The 21922-nt window shown below is 35.1% G+C and overlaps 1 protein-coding gene across 5 annotated transcripts; it reads right to left on the bottom strand.

The window, feature by feature from the left end:
- Positions 1-352: 352 nt before the first annotated feature.
- Positions 353-19305, bottom strand: LOC113069358 (pantothenate kinase 4-like). 5 transcript variants are annotated; one of them, XM_026242372.1, is made up of 20 exons: positions 19150-19305; positions 18663-18745; positions 16171-16379; positions 15915-16098; positions 15706-15798; positions 15440-15593; positions 14958-15139; positions 14632-14713; positions 14453-14553; positions 14166-14171; positions 9481-9636; positions 6963-7075; positions 6675-6762; positions 6348-6499; positions 6210-6265; positions 5751-5800; positions 4331-4435; positions 4127-4227; positions 822-890; positions 353-704 (listed from the first exon to the last, which is right to left on the bottom strand). In XM_026242372.1, the coding sequence occupies exons 1-20, from the start codon at positions 19265-19267 to the stop codon at positions 473-475; spliced, it is 2334 nt and encodes a 777-aa protein (XP_026098157.1). In that variant the 5' UTR covers positions 19268-19305; the 3' UTR covers positions 353-472. The 5 variants fall into 5 exon arrangements, with proteins under 5 accessions (XP_026098157.1, XP_026098155.1, XP_026098159.1 ...); XM_026242370.1 differs by having other exon boundaries at positions 18651-18745; positions 19150-19304; XM_026242374.1 differs by having other exon boundaries at positions 18651-18745; positions 19167-19275.
- Positions 19306-21922: the final 2617 nt, after the last annotated feature.

Below are 21922 nucleotides of genomic sequence, written 5' to 3'. Positions count from 1 at the left end.
GAGAAAAAAAATCTATGTTTTCAATGTTTCAAAGGAAAAAAAAACATTTAATAAACAGACATTTATACATTTAAATATACTGTTAAATCCAGCACGGGAAAAGTATAAGACCTCATTACTAGGACTAATTCAATTTGAAAACGGTTCATACATGTTATATTTGTCATTGCAATCCATCCTGAATGCAACAGAGTCTCCATCAGCAACCAAATCTGGCCTGAGAACAATAAAATTCAAGCTCATCAAAACCAAAAGGCCCTACAGTTGTCATCCAATTGTTGTGAGAGAGGCTACATCAGACGTGCACATTCAATTTCAGAGCAGGCACACACGACTGCCCCTTATTGATTAAAAACAAAAAAAGAAAATGAAGCAATAGCAAAAGAAAACCCCAAATACAATCATTATGTCAATCTCAGGAAAAAGCACTAAGGACCCTTGCTAATGCTATTTTCTTTCAGCACTAGCCATTTTAGCTCTTGATTTCCCTGATGTTGGAAGGGACCTCGTATTTGAAGACTACACTGAAGATCTTGCCTCCAAGACGCTCGGCCAGCCAGGAGTTCTTTATGACGGCTAGTTTAAGGCTTTCGCAGCTGAGCATGGCGTAGTAGTTGGTGTGGATGGCCCGACCCATTCCTTCAATGATCACCAGATCTGTGCCACGCTCCCTAACGACTGTGGCCAGGACTTTGTCCAAGCGACTGAAGAATGAAAAACAAAGGGAGACCATGGTTTAAAGCAGAGGGAACTCGCATTACATTGGCTCTCTGTTTCACTCCAATAAATGAAAATACAAATAAGGATGAAAAACATTATACCTCAGGTCTAAACAAGGAGAACTAGAACCATTCTGCACCAAAGCAAGTCTGTCCTCTTTGAGTGCAGTGCTGAAAAAGAGAACACAGAATTGTGTATTGGTTCACAACATTTATTTTTCAAAGAAACCTCTTTAAAAGGTTTATCCCTTTAAAGCCTACTGTATCATATTTGATACACAGCATTCTATTGCAGGAGTCGGCAACCTTTTTGAAATGATGTGCCATTTTTTATTTTTCAGGCTTTTTTATGCATTCTGTATTTATACACTTCATACACAATTTTTAATTATGTGATTTCATTTTCTAACTAAACTTAGCTTCATTGTAGGGTTCTAAGAAAATATCGATACACGTGAGTATCGCGATATTTTGTTTGGCGATACTGTATCGATTCTCAAAAACATAATATCAATATTTAAAATAAATAAAAAGATTCATGCCAGTTGTTTTGTTTAGAGTTTATTTCTGGACCACTAGATGGCAGTCTTCATCTCTGAACAAATCCTGAGTGACAGGAAATACTAGCACGCCACTAATGTTAGCTTTAATGTAGTTCGCTGCTAGTAATGGAAGTAGAAAGATTTGGTCCAGTTAATGTGTCATTGTACAAAGCTGAAGTGTGCCGTCATTTGGGCTTTTGTGCTAACATCCTATGCGGAACTGTGGCGCTGGTTCAGCTTTGGTTCCACCACTCTTCACAACCCGTGTGTAGAGGCTCCCGCGGGGCGCAGCCATAGATGGGAGGGATGCCCCACGGTTGCAACTTTCTTTCATTTTGGGAGCGTTTTGGTGTGGCGCTCGCGTCGCGGTTTCGGCGATTCCACGCAGAACATAAATATAAACTGAAAAACTTGTGAAAGTGGAAAGGTTCTTATGACATAGTATGTCACAATTGTAAACTTAAACTGTGAACCATTAAAGCTGGGTCTAAAACTATATTTGTTCTTTTTATAAAGTATATTTTATATGTATTATACATTTAACTAAAGGATCCTAGCCGGACTACGTCAGACTTCCTACTTCCGCTCAATTTCATTTCGCTTCTGTACTCAGTCTGAAACAGCGTCAGAGCTTTCTGTTTGCCACCGGTCTGGAAACAGCCGGGCCAATCAACGAACAGAGGGCGGGCTGAGAGCCGTGACCTAGATGCTAAGCGCCGAGTTTTACATTGTAGGTTAGAGAAATCGAAAACCGAAACGACCGCGGAAATGGGAAACGAGACACGGGATGCAATTCGCTCTGTTATGGAGAACATTCAACTCTTTTTCAAACTGCAAAAGTCATTTACAGCCATGTTCACTTCGGTATTTCGCTCGCATCATCATGTGTTTACAACAGGTTTACAGTGGAAGTTCAATCATAGATTTGAGTTCGATGCATGATGTCTGTGCTTCGATGTGGCTGTACAGGCGAATAACATACGTCATAACTAAACGTATCTGATTGGCTTACGGGTAACCAATGATTTTAAACTTCAGACAAGCGCCCCCTAGCGAGAGAGAAAACACTTCTCTATTATGCCATTCCAGACTCTGTCTACGAAGCAAAGTGAAGTAGCAGAGTCTGGTATTACCAGGCTAAAAGGATCCTGCAAGCAATATAAATTTTTCCCCCTTACTGCACAAAAAGTTGTTCAATAATGTTGAATGTTACAGGGACTTGTTATTGTAAATGCAGATCCCACTCTGTTGTGGTTAAACAATTTTTATTTATTTATTGCTAAGGTTTGCATATGGTGGTGTTCTTAATGACAGCTTTACTTACAATTTATACTATTCCTAAAATAAGAAATACCCCAATACATCCTCTTGCTTGCAGTATCACAGTGTACCGCAATATATCGTATTGCAACCCTGTATCGTGACATGTATCGTATCTCCAGATTCTTGGCAATACACAGCCCTACTTCATTGTTTGTAAAGAGAGAGACAGACGCAGACCATTTACACATATCTCTCTCTCTCCTTTTCCTTCTCCCTCTCCCTCTCAAAATGACCATAATGGAGAAAAAGAAATTGAGTAGTTTGCATCACTGGATACAGCTGGATACATTTACATCGTAAAACGTATCATTAAAGTTGACTAATATTAAATGATTTGCAGCTTCATCAAGATTTGCAATTGCATTTGGATTACAGTATGGTCACAATTTTGTGTCCATGTATGGAAAACACAATTGAAATACAAGTGAAAATACAATTTGCGATGCCTTTTGAAAATGGTCCAGAATATCATTCCATACATGTGCACAAAGGCTGCTGTTTTCATGTGACATCATCTATACTCATATTTAAATTCTACATAGGTGAGAATAAGAATGAACGCTTATGATGAACATGGATTTGCGCAGCTTGTCAGTTAACAAATGCTCCGTGTAGTAATAGCTGTTCTAAGCGTAATCACGCACCTGATGGAATTTACCACTGATTAGATAACCGGCTTTACTGACGAGATGCACATTAATTATCAGACGATACATATCGTGCGCCTCTACCTGAGAGGCGTGTAAAGGGCAGGTTTTAGTGAAGAGCAGCAGAGCTTCAGGCTCGACAGTGGAAAGCCTGCTCTATTCTGGCTTTGGTGCTACTGGCCCGAGGCTATTAGACCCGCCCGGCCCGTTTGAAGCCCTGGCTCGCACTGGCCCGATAGTGGAAATGCAGCTAATGAAAGCTGCCATGAATTCCAGACCTTCAGTCTCAAGGTCTGGCTATGCAAGACTAGAGGTTGGGTATTGTTTGAATTTTATCGATTCCAAATACTATTCTGCTTATTGATTTTGATTCCAATGTGGTAAAAAAAAAAAAAAGGAAAGAAAAAAAGTCAAACATTTAGATATCAAATATTTATTATGTGTCTCTTTTCGCAAAACATTTAATTGCTGCTGAATACCATGAACCGAAATCAGATTAAATTGAGATCTGTTTGTGTGCAAAATAGAACGGCACGCTTCTGGATAAATTGAGAGACTTTTTTTTTTATGAAGGTTGTAGTTCTCTCACAATTCTGAAGAAAAAATTGAAAAATGTATCAATTTATGAATAAAATGATTTAATGATTACTGTATAAATCAGTTTTTGAATTAATCTCTTGAACTAATTATTCAAAGAAAAATAATTTTCCACCACTTAGAAAAAAAAGATGTGCACACATGAATTGATAGGTGGAACTGAAAGTTTAATTTTACAACAATGGTCAGATTCCTGACCTGAAGAATCCAATTCTGTAATTGGAATTGATTTTCGATTCCTAACCCCTAGAGACTACACAATTTAATTTCAACCCTGGTAAAGAGGATGAGCACTCACTGAATGACAGGGTCCATGGCAGCTATTCTCTCCGTTAGGATCTGCAGCTCACTGTTAGTGACGTCATTGAGGGCAGGGCCTGAGTTACTGGCAAGAACAACCTAAAAGCCAGCATAATCGCATATGTAACTAAAAATGTGAGAACACACAATAAAAGATTTAATAATGAGGTTTTTTAATAATTGTGAATTGTTGTTGACTTACCTCTGTGCCTCTGATGAGAAGTTCTCTAATGAAAGGGAAAACCCCAAGAATAATGTCTATTCCACTATTATCTACGAAAAATAATGCACATTTATGAGGAGGACCCTGTAAAAGAAAACCAGTAGGTACACACAATCAGGACCAGGAAACTTTGTAGATTGTTTAACATGCTTTCAGACAAAAATGTTAAATTCTTGGTATGCACAATGTCCTAAAACAGATGCAAAATATATGTTTTCTGTAATGTTTAAAAACAGGCCGGGGTAGACATTGATGCAACATGTAAGTATAAAAAGTTACTCCACATTGTCTGTCACTGTGTCCTACCCAGTTTTCAACAAGCAAATTGTTTTGTTAACATAAGTAAATAAATATACTGCAAAGCAGCACATTATCAATATCTATAAAAACATAACAGAGTCATAAGAAAAAAATATTCAACCCATACAACTGGTATATTTACTAATAATGACTAATATAATACACTTATGTACACCTAAAAGATCTAGGACAAAACATTTGTCCACAAAAATTTGCCCTTACCATCGTTCAAATATTGAAGGTTAAGTAGAAACATAATGACATTGGTTTTACTGATTACCTTTTAGTGAAGTGGATTTTTGGAACTTTTAGTTTTGGCATAAATTAATGCAGATATCTGATGTTTTGTTTTTAATTCCTCCATAATTCCTCTATATCTACAATAATTAAAAGTACATTTTAAAAATAGATAAATAAAATTAATCCTGTTTTTACACTCTCCCTTTCTCATACAGCAAAACTGAAAAAGTCTGTCAGCAGTATCATTTTTATTTTAACACATTATTTAGGTATTATTATTGTTATCATCAAAATATATGCACAAAATATATATAGTTTGCACGTGTTTTTGTTTAATATTGTGTGCAGCTTTATCATCAAAGTTTTGATCATGTTAATAATTTATAAGCCCTTGAAATTTGCATACTAAATATGATACAGTAGCTATATTTATAAATGTACATAAACTATATTTATAAATAGACACTGTAATTGTTTTACACAATATTACAACAAATGTTTACTGTAAGTTATGAGAATAAAATGTTGCTATAATGTGGTAGTGTCCAGCGTGCGATGCCAAACAAGCATTCTGTTTTCAATCAATTTATGCCCTCAAAGGGACGACGTATTCAAAAATGTTAATAAAAAAATAAATGTTACTTTTTTATTTTATTTTTTTCAATCATGAACTTGTGTCCTAATAAGATGCAAAAATTCATTTTCTAATGTCTCTTTATGGTCTTGGCCTTTTTTAGGGTTAAAATTTAAGAGATATTATATCACACCTGGTTAGGACAGAATGCATGAATGCAGCTTACTATGAAGTTCAATATAGCACTTGAGAGGCCTGTTAAAGACAGTCGAATTAAGATCTGACCTTCAGTCTCTCAATCCACTGGTTGTAGGCATCCACAAGCCATGGCCTCTCTGGTAATAAGAAATGTATACAGATTAGATATAGATAGAAATATAGATAGAACAAATAATATATTATAGTTCTGTCAAACCATTGATCGCATCCAAATAAAAAATTGTTTACATAATATATGTGTACTGTGTGTATTTATTATGTGTAAATAAAAATGCACACACATGCATTTATATGTTTAAGAAGTAAGTTACGTTTATATTTTAAATATATTTATTATGTAAATATATGTAAATAATTATGAAATAAATACTGTATGTGTATGTATTTATATATACATAATAAATACATGAATGTAATCTGTAAAAACTTTTATTTTGGATGCAATGAATCGCGATTAATCATTTGACAGCACTAATTATTATTTGTATTATATTATTTTTAATAGTTTAAAATAAGTTTTCATACCTTGTAATTGCAGTTTTGCTTGTTCAAACCCAAACTCTGGATCTGATTCAAGCACGCTAAAAGAACAATTAAAGGTGAGAATAAACCCAATGTGTGTGGAAAACAAAAAATTATTATAAAAGTATAGCATACACTCACTCTGACACGGCTTTGGCTCCCCAGTCAAAAACGTTGCCAGCCAGGAGGCCTTTGACCAAAGTGAACTGTCTCTGTTCCCAGCTCAGCTCCTCTACAGACTTCACTACTTTCAGATAGTATTTCAGGGCCATGTCATTCTCCTTCTGCTTAATCTGCAGACAAACAGAGATTCAGATGGAGACACATAGATGCATATAGATAGAATCTAAAACAATCTAATTAAAAAAATAAAATATATATATATATATTTTTTTTTAAGTTTTTAATATCAGACTATGGGGAACTGATGAACTGATGATGAAGGATGATTCAAGGTTCATTGTAAACCTTAGAGTAGGGGTCAGGAAAGTTGAACTCGTTTAAACAGTGTTCTCTTGTGTCTAAAAGACTTCTGACGGTGAGGGATCCATAAGCACTAGAGGTAAGAGGAGAAGCAAGCTCCATTAGAAGAGAGAAACCCTCATACAGCAACACTCAAGCACACACACTACAAGACTGACTAACTCATAAAACATCCTAATATCTACTAAGATCCTGATGAATATTAAGCAACAGATATATCAGTCCAAGCTGAAGAATGAATCCTTAAGACTGAAGGTTCATGGTAGATCTTACAAAGGCTGGTGCCGAAGAGTCTGGAGTTTATGACGATATTTCTGGCGAAACTTCTCTGCTCTTTCCACAGCTTTTGGTTGGTCTTTCTGGCTAGCTATGGCTCGCTTCACCACCTGTTGAAAAACAAAACGAGTTCATGAACATTCATGATTTTTTTATTTCTCTAAGTTTTGTTGTGGAAAAATCTTAGAATAGAAGCATTGACATTTAACAATACCAGAATGGATCTAATGTACTGCAAACCTGACACTTCTAACCTTAACTTCTAACTACACAGAACGATTGCTTACTGAATGAACAGTTAATGAACAGTGCTCTCTTCCACCCTTAATACTCATGGCATGGGTGCGGCACAACAATTCTCGCGTCCAGTGTAGACATCGATAGATAAATTTAAAATAATTATAATAAATAAATAACCTAAACCAGTGGCATTACAAGATGGAAATATAGACTATAGACTGCCACTTTTAATCTTAACAGCTCTTAACGCAGAGTGTGCACTTGGATGGTTAGATGTATGATGGGCTGGTGTATATATATATATATATATATATATATATATATATATAAAGCCTTAAGCTCTTTCCAGCATTAACGTAATACTGATTTTTTTTTTATCATCTTGTCTCAGTTATAAATTTGACTGGTAAATGATAAAGAATTATATTAAAACTTGTTTTGAACAGTTTCTTTGTCATGTGAATATTGATTTTAAGTAGGGGGGAGAAAAATCTATTTAAATCGTAAATCTGCACGAATTTCCGCAAGCTACTACCAGTACCACACAAATTACAAAACATTATTATAAGCACACCACTGTGAGTCGGGCTAAAGTAAGGCAACAGTTTTGAACACTGGCTGGTTATGTACTTGCTCAAATTTTGATTTTGCAAAATATAAATTTTTATAAATCGGACTGCAGCTTTAAAGGGACAATAAGTAACTTTTTAGGTATTTTATTATCTAAAATCAATATTTTTATTCATAAATATGCCCTCAATGGTGTACAATTACCTATGCCAATGTTTAAACTAATCCCCGTAAATGAAGAATTTATTATCTTTATATACATGGGACGGGTAGGTCGATGGAGGCTTCCATGTAGTTCCGCCATCTTGCAAAACTATAATAGCAGAGAGGGACAAAAAGTACTAAGCCAACGCGTTTCCACAGCGCGTTTTCGGTCAGAGCCAGAAACGCAGGTGCAGAGCAGTGAGAGGCGCTTGAAACTGCACCGGCAAGTTTAAAAGTCTGGATTGCATTCTTATTATGGACCATACATATGCCGCGCCACAGGAGAAGAAAACATCGTCGCCAAAACAGTCAAAAATAGAATGTAAAAGGAAACGTGACCGTAGATTACAGAAAACAAGAGTTAATGTCGGGGAAGCTTTTTCTAGGTGGAAAGAGCTAATGCTGGATAAAGATTTCAAAAGAGACGCTGAAGTGGCCAGTTTTCTTCTCGACAGGTAAGTCAGTGTTACAATCTATATTATAATATTTTTTTATATCTAACAATGCATATAATTAAGAAAATATAACGAATAAATTAGACATAACTACTAATTACAATATTTCATGTTTTCCACAGTCAGTAATTCATACTGTAACATTCGTTTGTTAGTTGTCATGTTGCAGTTTGTTTGAAATAACACACCTGTTCACCTGAAGGAAAACTCCACGAAGTGTTATTAGAAGACATCCTGTCAAAGCTTTTTGGTACATATCGCCTACCGTAGATGCAACGCGCATTTGAAAAAGCGAGGCGCTGGAGAGCAAAATTAGTTTGAATGCAAAATACAATTTCACCACTAGATGGGAGTAATTCCTACTTAGTGTCCCTTTAAAGTAATAACTACTTTTACAAATTTACCAGGTTATTGACACCAAAACACCTACATATCAAAATATACCTGACCAGAAAGTTATTTCTGTCTTGTTTCTACGTTTTAACAGAAATTCAACTCACATTGGGTGGTTGTTGCTAAGAATAAAGCCATGATAACATTAGACTTTGAGCAAGCAAAATTTCCTTGAATGCTGCTTCAGTCGTTATATGACATTATCCTCTGCAGCGTTTTTTTAACAACTTTAATTCAACAACACACAAAATAATAGATCTAAAATGTAAAAACATACTATTTCTTACAGTGCTGCAGTTTTTAATTTATGTTGTTTTAATCCAGCTACAAAGTTATGCTATGACGTATCGATCTGCTGTTGGTCACATGGTTTCATCTGATGTGAATTCGCAGGTGAGATTTCACCAAGCATGCACTTTGGAATGCAGCAAAAAACAAAACTTTTCGCATAGTTTTTGCATTTCCGGTCTGATGCATTTGCAATTACGTCAATGGACGAAAAGTACAGTGTCAACGCTTCTTTAGCCACAAAGTTGACCGCCCTTTATGCGGAGTTGTGAGATTACATATTTATTTTCTAAAAGTTTAGCATAGCAAGTTAATAATCAAAGTCGCAAAATGAAAGACAAATATACAAAGCCTGGAGGACTTACCCCATCCAATGCCTCCTCAAAGCAGTAGAGCCAGTACTCCCGAGCCAATACATCCTCAGTCAGGTCCACAGTGTCTGGAATATAAGAGGTCGGATCCTGCAGCAAGGGGAGGTTGACTAGCTGCCTTTCCAGACGGTCCATCTCCAACATGTCAAACTGGAGACAATGAAAAAAGAGAAGTACGTACTCACAATGCATTCAATGGCAATTTGTACAATCACTGACACAGGAAAGGCTATAATTCCCCAGCAGACATTGGAATGTCCAAAGAAAAGGTAAAAAAAAATAAAACCAGCATACACACCTAACTTAAAGCTTCACTCAGGATATAAATATTCATTCTTTCCTATAGAAATTAATGCTGAAGTGTTACATTTTTGTAGGCCAACCCAGAAGTTATCATTACCTTGGATTCCTTGTTGGAAGTGAAGGGAAAATATGTTTATTACATTTGAAATATAGATATTTTTCTTACAAAAACACATGCATTTGCTTTAGTGGGCCTTTATTCATGCCCCGGCGCCATCTGCAGCACATTTTATTATGAATGCGCGTACTTTATTTGACGACTTGTGGACTGTTCAGCTGCAACACCCACTGACTGCAATGATAAAGCTTGGAATAGCCAGGAGAATTTTTAATACAACTCTGACTGGATTCAACTGAAAGAAGAAAGTCATGTACACCTAGGATGCTTCATGGGTAAGTAAAACTCTAATTTACATTTTTGGGTGAACTAACCCTTTAAGACCAGTCATGCTGCTGCATTCTGAATCATCTATAACGGTTTGATTGTACATGTTGAGACATGTTGCCAGAAAGTTGTTTAGAAACATTCCGTTGAAAAGGGCCTGAACTTCCTGACATTGTGCAATGCAAACCTGCATGACTGTACGGTCTCTGCAATGTGGTCTTTAAAAGGTCAGATGATCATCAAAGAATACCAAAAGATTTCTGACTAAACTTGATGGGATTATTGTTGATAAACCTAGCCCAGCTGTTTGGTGAAATTAATACAGTGTTATATAATTAAATAGTTCTGTCAGGATAATAAAAAGTTCTGTCTATGTTCAGTTAATGTTGTGGAAATAAGAAGTTTTGGCAGTGTGGACCATAACAGAAAAAAAATTAAAACAGAGACTGATACATTTTTTGGATGAGTTTTCCGTTATCAGTTATCAGTTGAACTGACATTTAATATTGCAAACAATCTAATTCATCCACGCACAACAAACAAAAAATATCCTGAGCTTGTATTTACCACTAATATTATTTAGGGATGCACGATCATAATTTTTGGCCGATTCCGATACCGATTTTTTTACAAGCAAACTGACCAATTCCGATACCAATTTTAGTGTTTTTTTTATCTTTAAGCAACAAGCCAAGAAAGAAGGAAAGTGTGCAAACAAGATGTTTATTTGGTATTTAATAGGCCAAACTGGCTTTTGGCTATTGAAAACAATAACCGTAACCATCTGAAATTAACATCAGTAACTGCACAGTAAGTAGCCTACATTCAATACAAACATAGATGGTACAGACATCAGCATTAAGCTTTTGTTTTTGAATTGGGTTGAAACTACAGAGAACTGGCCTTAAATTAAAAGTTTAACTGTAACCATGTGAAATTAAATGCAATAACTGCATAGTTCTACAATCCAAACACCACAATCAACACACATTCAGATGTATGAAGATGTTTCTAAATCAACATTCAGAATTTTTGTTTTTAAATTTGGTTTTAAATTAAAAAAAAAGGACTAAAAGACTAAATAAAAGTATGCTATATAAATACATTATTCCAAAATGTAAAAAATCACATCTGATTCTAATGATTCACATCTATATGTTTTTAATTGAGCCAATAAAAAATAAATAACTATTGTCTCAAGTTAAAAAATATAGATGTAAATCATTACCCTAAAATTTTTTAATTGGATGAAACACTTTTTTTCAGTGTGCTTCAGCAGGTGATTTTAAAATCAAATTAAATCGATAGACTTTTAAGGGAAAATAAAAACAATCATCCTATACAGAACTGATGTTTACTTCTGGCTTTTCAAACGTGTACGCAATTTCTACTTACAAAAAAAAAAAAAAAACATATTAGTTTTGTCACAGTTTAGTCCGTTTCGTTTCTCATCCAACACACGAGAAGTTGAGCTGAACATCCCTTCACTGTCTCTGCTTGTGCAGGGCACGGACAGGTACAGTACGCTCGCGCAGCTTCAGTGCGTGCAGGAAAGGCTCTTATTTGTGAGCTGGTAGTATGTGCACGCGGGCGCACTTCCGGAAAATTCTGCCAAAAAAAAAGACCAAAAACCGGCCGGTTCCGATTTAACTGGTCAACCGGTGCATCTCTAATATTATTTCAGGTATTTAACCAAAAATCCATTCCAAAAACTCCTGGTGACTTCGGGACCATGGACCCAGACGTCATAACATGCTCTTTCTGGGTTTTGGCCTACGAAAACACATAATCTCTGCAGCACTCTATTTAACACCCAAACTAACCATGATTTGAGGCTAGGGATGCACAGATATGAAAATTTTGTCCGATAATGATAACCGATAATTCCTTAAATATGAACGCTGGTAACCAATATGTTGGCTGATACATCTAAATCCACATTTTTACATAGTTTTTGAGAGCCTGATTACCAAAAAAGTCTCACCATTAAAAGGCATTAAACACTTCAACATAAATAAAACAAAGTAGCCTTACAAATTAATAAAGTAATGCTTAAATAATCGAAACAAGTTACTGGACAATATTACTTACGTGTAAAAAAATTATATTTTAGAATTTGGGCCATGGACATTGTCATAACGGATCGTGGGGGGGTTGACAATAAGACGATCATGTAAGGACTATAGCCAGAGATATTGTCAAAATCATTAAATATTATCATTATTAAGAGTATGTGGCACTTCCAAGTAATGTAGGCCCATTATTTTCTGGCTATTATTATTAGGTTAGTTTTATTATTAAATTAATTTAATAATTTTTTGTTTTTACTTGAACAAAAACTGAAAGACATTCACCGGCATAAGTTTGACTCGCACAAAGTTTGCACGTTGCTTGTATGATATCCACTGGCTCCCCTTCACAGTTTAAAACAGAAAAATACTATTTCCAATATTGCAATGCACCCGAGCTACAACCCGAATAGTCAGATGTGTTGTGAACACGCTCTTGGCTCTTCCTTTAACAACGCACTGAAACACGGCAAATAAACCCAAATCATTCATTTTTTTATTACGGTAATATTCTCATTATAATATTATGTTTATGGCATTCCCAATTATAGTTATTAATGTTGTGCATTGCTGTTCAAGCTGTGTGTGCTGAAGCTGAAGAGCTGAATGAACACCAGTAAACTGAAGTGCTGCGATCTTATATAACAAATGCACACGCAAACTTGAACTGAAACACGGAAATCAAACCGAAAGAAATCATAATGTTTTATTAGAACAGTGTTCTCATTATATTTGTTTATATTTATATATATATATATATATATATATATATATATATATATATATATATATATATATATATATATATATATATATATAAATATAGTTATTATTGTTGTAAGATGCTGTTTGAGCTGCGAGCGCTGAGCTAAAGATGATCACCAGCAAACTGAAGCACTTTATTTTTTCTATTTTCTATACACATTCTATTTGAGAAAAATCTGATGTATATGCATAAAATAAAAACAATACAACGCACAATTGCACAAAAGAGTGTAAATGCACAAGCCAACTTAACTGTGCTAGTCATGTGGATCTGTTGTGGATGCGCTCTTCTCTTAACAACGTGGGCGAACAAAGATTTAGTTACATTATTTTACAGTAGCTAATAATCTCATTATAATATGACAGACTTGCCCTGCACGTGTTTGCAATCCAATGATATTTCAAGTAATTAAAAACCATCATGGTGAACAGTGTGCATCTGAAGTGTCTCTGCAGGAAATAATGCATTATTTATCAGCTCTAAGATATCGGCCAAATTCTTATCGGTTCGATAATGATAACAAAAATGTTTACATTTATAGGCCAATAACGATATGGTGGCCGATATATCGTGCATCCCTATTTAAGGCTATAGCCCAACAGGGCCATTAACACTGATGCAAAAGTATCCAACTGCAGAACTACAGGGCTGCTAAATGGACAAGGCGGCATTGTCTTGAGACACATCTTTAAGAGCTAAACTTCTTTTAACTTTACACACAGTCTTTATGTGGCACTCATCTGTGAGACACTGAAAAAACAATGACAGCAGTGCAACAGATAAAGATGTCTGTTTAGTGCATGTTTGCATTGGAAAACAAGCAAAAAGCAGCACAGTGGAACACAACAACGCATTCTGTGTAAAGGGGTCCTTATAGTGCAATCAAAATGATAGCTTTAAGACAAATTTCCAGAGCAGTAACTGTCAAAAATACCAGACAGTGAGTTCTCATCTACAACTAGATAATTTGCACCATTTACACTCATGAGTAATGTGCATCATTATATCCATTGCAACATCACATTCATAATGAAAAAAAAAAAAAAAAAAACTTTTGAAACTGCTAAAAGACTAAAAGAGATTACTCTTGGGGGGAGGGGGGTGGAAAGACCATGCAAAGAAAACCACAAGAAAACCTGGATGCAAATGTACTTACTGGAAACTGAAGGGAAAATATTAGGGTACAGATAGAGAAGATGGATGGATGAATGGACGAATGGAGAAGAGGAAAAGAAAAGAAAAAGAATAGAGATGAAATAAGAACATTACAGAGAACATAAAATAGCTCATGAAAAATAAGTAGCATGCATCTCAATTGGCCAAATCCATAAATATAATAATGCATTTAAAATTGAACCCCAACTACAATCTAGTCTTTCAAAAAAAGAAAAAAAACACTGCAACAACAAATTTACTCAAGGCCTCATCTTTTGTGCAAATTACCGTTCCACTACGAGCCCGCTGCACAGGATTCAGCTCTGGAGATACACTCATGAGACCAGAGCTGCCAGCATAGTTCTCTCCCCAGCTGTACTGGTTAGGATCTAACACAAAGAAACAAGTAGGTTAAACTCACTGCAGCAAATAATAACCGTTTGATTTAGTATACAGCAATAGCTTACTGTCTTCTTCTGCCCCCTTCAAAAAGGCCCCAATAGCACCAAGATATCCTTCATGTCTTAGAAATAAAGCCTGGACCTCCCCCTACAAATAAACACAATTCTTTATCCAAAATGCTCACAAAACACAGCAATATGTAACAATATTTATATCCTGAGAACGTAAGTTATTACTGTATTATACATGAAGAAAGAGAATTAGCCTGGGGCAAAGATAAATTATAAATATTTGGCAATTTGAAAATATTAATCATTGTATCAAACACACACATAATCATTATTGATACAGTATTCTACAAATTACAATCAAGAAAAAAAAAGTTGGGCACCTTTGTGAAGAAATTGATGCTATAGGTGATGGTGTGCATGGTAACGGGATGTCCCCGGATGAAAAATCCTCCAAAATAGACCCTGGTAAGGTTGTGCAGTTTGGCATAGAGGCAGGCAAGCTGTCCAATGTCATTGCTTATCATGTGCAGTAGGCTCTTTGCCATGTCTTCTTTGGAGAACTCTGAGCAATATACAACAAAATGCCCAAGTAAGTGAGATCTGCCATGTTAACTATTCTTTGAATTCATAGAGCAAAACAGTGCAGATGTTACTTTAGACCTTAAAAAGTAGCATCTGCAACTCTGTTACACTTTCCTCATGTACGCCTGTGTGAAACCAAAGACCTTTGGCTTCATTTCACATTAATAACACTGCAAACTAGGTGAAGGGTCAAATGACTCTTCCTGGGTGAGAAAACAGGCCATACGATAAACTGCCTCATGTTACAATCAAACCACTTTAGTTTATTCTTCTGCTTTACCTTTGTCTGTGGTGGCTGATTTCCCAAAGCTACTTGCAATGAGGTCTCCAGTTAAACCCAGGGACCCGTAAGCACCTCCATAGATGTCTTTAACAAGCATATCCACATTTGTGTGTTGTCCTTTGGATGCTAACTGCAAAAGCTCATCAAACCTCTAAGACAGAAAATGAGAAGGGATGATAAAAAAAAACAACTAATTAAGTGAAATTAAGAAAAAAAAAACTAAAATTTAGAAATTCCTTATAATACTTCACATAATGACGCACCTTAGTTTTTGTAAGTAAAGCTCCAAGACCCCAAAAAGTGCCACCACCTATAGAACTACCACCAATACGCTCAAATTTGTCCTCTGCTTCAACCTTCAAAAACAGGACATGGGTGCTCCCTTTAGAAAGTCTGCAAACTCAGGGTTTTTGTTTTGTTTTGTGAGTATAATGCAATAGAGGCATCTAGATCCAGTGAAGTACAGATATACCTTTACTATTGAGACTCCAGAGCCAATATTTATAAGCAGGTAGGGGAATATGTCCGGATGTGTATTTTGGAACCGAAATTCAGAATCAGCATGTTTGGCATACACAAAAGCTTCATGGGGGATATTCTTCAGAACAAAGTTGCATCCCTTGATCAGACAAGTCATTTCATCCTCTTTGTCCACTCTAAGAGAAAACAAATCCTTGAACTCAAAAAATTTCTATATCATTCTCAGTAAGCTATAAAATTTCACTTACTTTAGCTTTAACTTCTTTTCTATCAGGTCCTTGAACTTGTGTGCCCCTCCACCAGTTGCTTTTATGACTTTGGTTTCTGTGTTGACCAGATGGTCTTTAATGAAATCCAGGCAGGTTTCAATGTAAGCATTCTCAAACTTGATAAAGTGAAGACGGGCAGTGATCTCTTCCTGTACAGATATCTCATAAAGAGGGTCGCCTTCTGTTTCCTAGAAAGAAGTAACATGAAAAAATCTACAATTAAATAATTTAAATAATTTAATAATCGAAATGTTAACTCGTGTTAATGCAAAGAATCTTAAAGGTGCAATAGGAGATCTTGGAAAATGTTAACATTAGTCTGATAGCACTGAAAGCCACGCCCCCTGAACGCATGCTCACCGACCAGAATACCAGACATAACATTACTACTATAGGTTTACATCAGCGGTCCCCAATTCCAGCCCATCATGCGTCATTCACCAGCGAGAAAGCTTTAAAAGTACTACTATATTCCTGGGTATCTTAATATTTAAAACTACAGTAAAATGCATATATGCACATTGTACATCCCTGTACATCTTAATATTTAAGACTACAGTTTACACTCATGCACATTATTTTGCGTTCTATATTTAATTCTACAATATACATTTTTTATATTTTATTCTTATATTTTTATTGTTTACTTTTATTTCATTCTTACATAGCTTTATTTATGTATATTTTAATCTGTGTTGTTTTCTTTAATAATTGCACTGTCCATGGAGCGGACCTGACTCACATTTCACTGCTAGTTATATATGCTATATATAATTTTGTATGTGACGAATAAAAATCTTGAATCTTGAATCTATACCTGGAAGGAAGACCAGCTTGTTGATGTTTGTCTTAATTTCTCGCTCTGTCTGCACAGCGTGCGTGAATGCGCTGATGATGTATCCTGTCTGAGCGAACAGGGTGCGCAGAGGTATGCAGTTACATATGTTGACAGGCATGTAGGAAAGCCATTTAAAAACGCTCGGACCGAGTAATTTGATCGGATGTACATTTCTTGGTCCTACGCCTTCAACAGAATATATGAAAACAGATAAATACATTTAGGCCACTTAACTTAAAGGGACACTCCCCCCACAAAATTTACATTTTGTCATTAATTAAATTGTGTTCCAAAGATAAACGAAGCTTTTATGGGTTTGGAACGACATGGGGGTAAGTGATTAATGACAAAATTTTCATTTTGGGGTGGAGTATCCCTTTAATGATTGCTATAGAGATGTGAAGAAACTTTCAACCAGCATAACAAAAAACTATTCTGAAGACAATCACCTATTGCACCTTTAATATAAAGCAACATCCATGAAACCGTTTTATTATATGTTCTTTACACAAACTATTTTTTTATGAACTCATCACCGTTCTTTGTTAAACCCAAAACTAGGGCTGCACGATAAACGGCTTTACTACACTGCACATGACAATATAGGATTTAACGTGCAGCCCTACCCAAAACAGTTCCTCTATGGCGCTGCTTTAAAATTAAAAAAATACCATTATCATGACCATGAGAATGCTGTGCAGTCAAAAAGGGACTGCAATACATCCAGCAACACCTTGATAGACTGGGATCATATGCCATTAATGTCGTCTATAACAGTAAATGACCACTATGCTCTTTAACTTTTTATTGAGAGATATTCCACTGAGAAATACATACTTACATGACGTATTTCCTGTATTTAACTCAGGTGTTCAAGTGGATGTGAAGACTGCAAGCGCATGTAGGACTTTTAATTAATCAATGGAACATGCTTACAACAAACTACTGATGGCAGATGGACTATTCTGATGATGCTTTTCATACCCATAGCCCTTGACAGTGTATTTTACTTGGCAGTCTATGGTACAGTCTTAAGCTTCCAGGTTTTCATCCAAAATATCTTAAATTGTGCTCTGAAAACGAAAAAAGCTTTTACCGGTTTGAAACGACATGGCTGTAAGTGATTAATTACACAAATTTCCTTTTGGGGTGGAGTATTCCTTTAATGGCACTTCATTGGCATTTTTTTTGTGAATTCATTCTCAAGTGGCCAAGACTGCAAGTGTAGGTATTGGGACAGGCCCAGAAACTCTTTTGGATGGACTTTGTGCTTTGTAACTTTGCAGATCTTTTCACGGAAAAAAGCAACATTATGCACTAAAGGAAGTTGAAAATGTAAACAAGAGTAATAGGTGTCATATATGTATATGTATATGTGTATATATATATATATATATATATATATATATATATATATATATATATATATATATATATATGTGTGTGTGTGTATATATATATATATATATATATATATATATATATATATATATATATATATATATATATATAATATTTTTTTTTTACTTTTTGTAAAGTACATGACTTTCTCATTAGCTTTTTGGACACTCAAAAAAGGCCCCTTATGTTATGTGTAATCATTTAAGAGAAAAAGTCTTACCTGCACGCTTACCTTCGCTGAATGATCAAACGACCTGACTTTGGCAACTTTATGCTGGACAGTGGAGTAATATGCCAGTTTTGTCAAAGAGCCACCTGTCAGATAAGATGAGTTAAATGGTTTCTTTGTTCAATGTTCATACACATTTAACATTCTCTCATACGAATACTATTATGTTATATTACATCAGATTGTTTAGGTTTATTAAAACATGTTTGCACTTGCAGCCCAGTACTACAAAAAACTTGTCCTCGTTCCGCTTCGCTATATTTCTCTAAGAAGATTATTCAGTGGATGTTTACTGCCTCGAAGTCTTCATAAATTATGTCGTGTAGTGTTGTTATTCCTCAAATGTATTGAACAAACTGTCAGATTAGCAGCACGCGCTAACAGGTTTGAACGCAGCCCTGCCCAACAAACTCTGACACGTCCAAACTCCACAAGTGACTCTACTACGTTTGAGAAAAAAACAAGGGTACGAGTTTGCATGTTATAATACCTATATCTATAGCGAACCTCTTGGCGTTCTCTAAATTGCGGAAAATTTCATCCGGGGGTAGTGTGATGCTCTTATCCATGCTGTGGGATCCTCTATCCGCCCCGCTAGACAGCGCCATCTTACTGCGATTGTTTTGCAAACTGCTACGCAACGTGAATGTCCCATCAAAGCTCAGAGTTATGGTGAAATTTTACAGTAAAAGTCCCATTCATAAAAAAATTATTTTATTAAAACTATTATATAAAAGGAAAATGTTTTCAGTCGAAATCAAGTAAATCACCAACATCAAGACGTTTATTAAATTATAAGATTTATAGATTTCTGATAATTAAATGAGGGAGTACAGTATTTAATATTGAAAAAACACTAACAGTTAACTAACACTTAATAATTTGCAGATGCAGCTAGATTCACAAACCAAATATATCTATATCTATATATATGCTAATTATTAACTGAACTTTTTTAGATGATGACAATTTGCCGTCTATGCAATTTGCAGCTAAATAAATAAATAAAAATAAAAAAATAAACGGCTCAACGCGCTGCAAATAATCTTGTGAGCAACATGAAGATGTTTTCTTGATTTGCTGGTGCTTTTTCTATTTGCATATGTTTTCTGAAGCTGCAGCACGTTGATCTCTCTCGGCCACCATATAAATAGACTAGAAATCGGCTAAATAAATAAACTAATAAAAATAAAAATAAATATATGTAATATTTAGACAGACTGACAAACTTTAATGTCATTCAGTGATTCAAAAACCTTTAGTGAAATAACAAGGTGAACCATAATTTCAGTGTGTTAACATGCTAAACATATTTAAAAGAGACATTATATTGCATTAGCTGTTTTATGGCATATGGAATTTTTCATCAGGTTTCTATTGATTAGAGGAGCATCTCTGACTGTGTCCCAAATGTTCATACTATCCATCCTATAATAATATGTGAGATTAGAAATAGTACAGTGTCCGGGAGATGATATGGTCTGTTCACTTCGTTTTGTTGTGGCCACGACATAATAACTTGTAGGGAATGTGATAATATGTTGTGGCCAAGAGATTTTAATATGTGAGGACGTCTTCCTTATGTAATGGCCTCGAGATGCTATATTGAGGGAACGACATATTTTTCTTGTGTCCATGAGTTTGAATGCGTAAACAAACCTGCGTGACCATAGCAACCCAGAGATTTATTCATTAATATTTTGTTCTGAATTAAGAAATTATTATATTATTTATTATAGAAAATATGTCATGATTAAATTATTATATTATATCCATATGACTTGGCTACTGGACTTTATTACGTGCGATAGTCAGTATTCTAGCATCTAGAGGCCACGACATAAGGATGTAGTTACCTTGACAAAATGATCTTGAGGTCACGACATAATATGACAATCCCACGAGTTAATATGAAATTCCCACTAATTAATATCTGGAGGCCATGACATGTTATCATGTCCATGGGAGTTTTTATGTTGTGACCACGATAAAACTAAGTGAACCAGTCAAGAAGGCATCTCCTGGGCACCATACCATTTGATTATCATAGACTGTGGTAATAACAAAGAATACCCTTAAAGAAACTTTGGTAATATAATTTTTTTTACCTATATATATATAATATACATAATGTTATCTCTGATAACCTATATTTAATCTGCATAAGTTTTATAAACATCTGTTTGGGGCATTAATTTTTAAAGGCATCATTATGCAGAAAATATGAGAAAAGTTCTCCAGATAAAGACCCCCGGCTGGCAGATCAACGTGCTCCTTCTTTTCTCTCCAGTACGGTGGGAAGTTAAATTAAACTAAATATTGAAGATGTTAACTGTGACAAGATGATTGACAGCCCAGTTTACAGTGACAGGGTGTGTTCAACCAAAGACTATAAAATACTTAAGTGTGTGTGTTTATCGTAAGCAAAATTATATTCTCTTATAACTCAGGTGCTTTCAAATATTGTAATAATAATAATAATAATAATAATAATAATAATAAAACAATTTTAATTCCTTTTCAAAGTGTTTGTTTATTCACAATTCATTTTATTTTTCTAAAGTTTAGAAATCAGATTCTTCTGTTCATTATCATATTTGGGACAGATCATCACAAGTTCAACTGTTCTTTGTCTATTACCCTATGTCATGTTTCCCTATTCTGCACAGTGTAAGAGATGTATGTTCGAATCTAAATTTTGAGTTTATGGTTTCTTCTCTTTTATGCCTAAACCGGCATTTCTTTGAATGTCATAAAACACCCTGTTCGATCCTCCTTCAATTGTTTTTTCTCTTTATTTGTTGTTTATTTATACCATTTGTTTCAGTCTACCTATATATTTAACTTTGATGTTCATATATTTTGTATATATTTGTCTTTGCACCCCCATCTCCTATATTGTTTCCTTTTCCCCCACATGAGTTGTTTACCATAATAGTTTTTCCCATCATCTGAATCCTGTAAAACATTTGTAGTGTTTTAATCAAGATGTCTGTTCTACTTCCAGTATGTCCCCATGGGTTGCCACTATGACCATAACCCTATTACTGGGAACATCAAACACGGGTGTGTTTGTGTGTGTGTGTGTGTAAAAATACATTTAATGTACATGTAATTAAATATGTAATGATAATTCATATGTAATTAAATATGTAATAAATATGTATTTAAATGGGGGGGGGGGTCTAGTGCATTGAATTCAGAAGCCAAGGCTGTATATTTCTGGTGTATGTTTAGATTAAGATTGAGGTTAGGGTTAAGAT

The sequence above is a fragment of the Carassius auratus genome, unplaced genomic scaffold, assembly GCF_003368295.1.
Source record: "Carassius auratus strain Wakin unplaced genomic scaffold, ASM336829v1 scaf_tig00001591, whole genome shotgun sequence".
In the NCBI taxonomy this organism is placed as follows: domain Eukaryota; kingdom Metazoa; phylum Chordata; class Actinopteri; order Cypriniformes; family Cyprinidae; genus Carassius; species Carassius auratus.
This window is presented reverse-complemented; position numbering and strand designations above follow the sequence as displayed.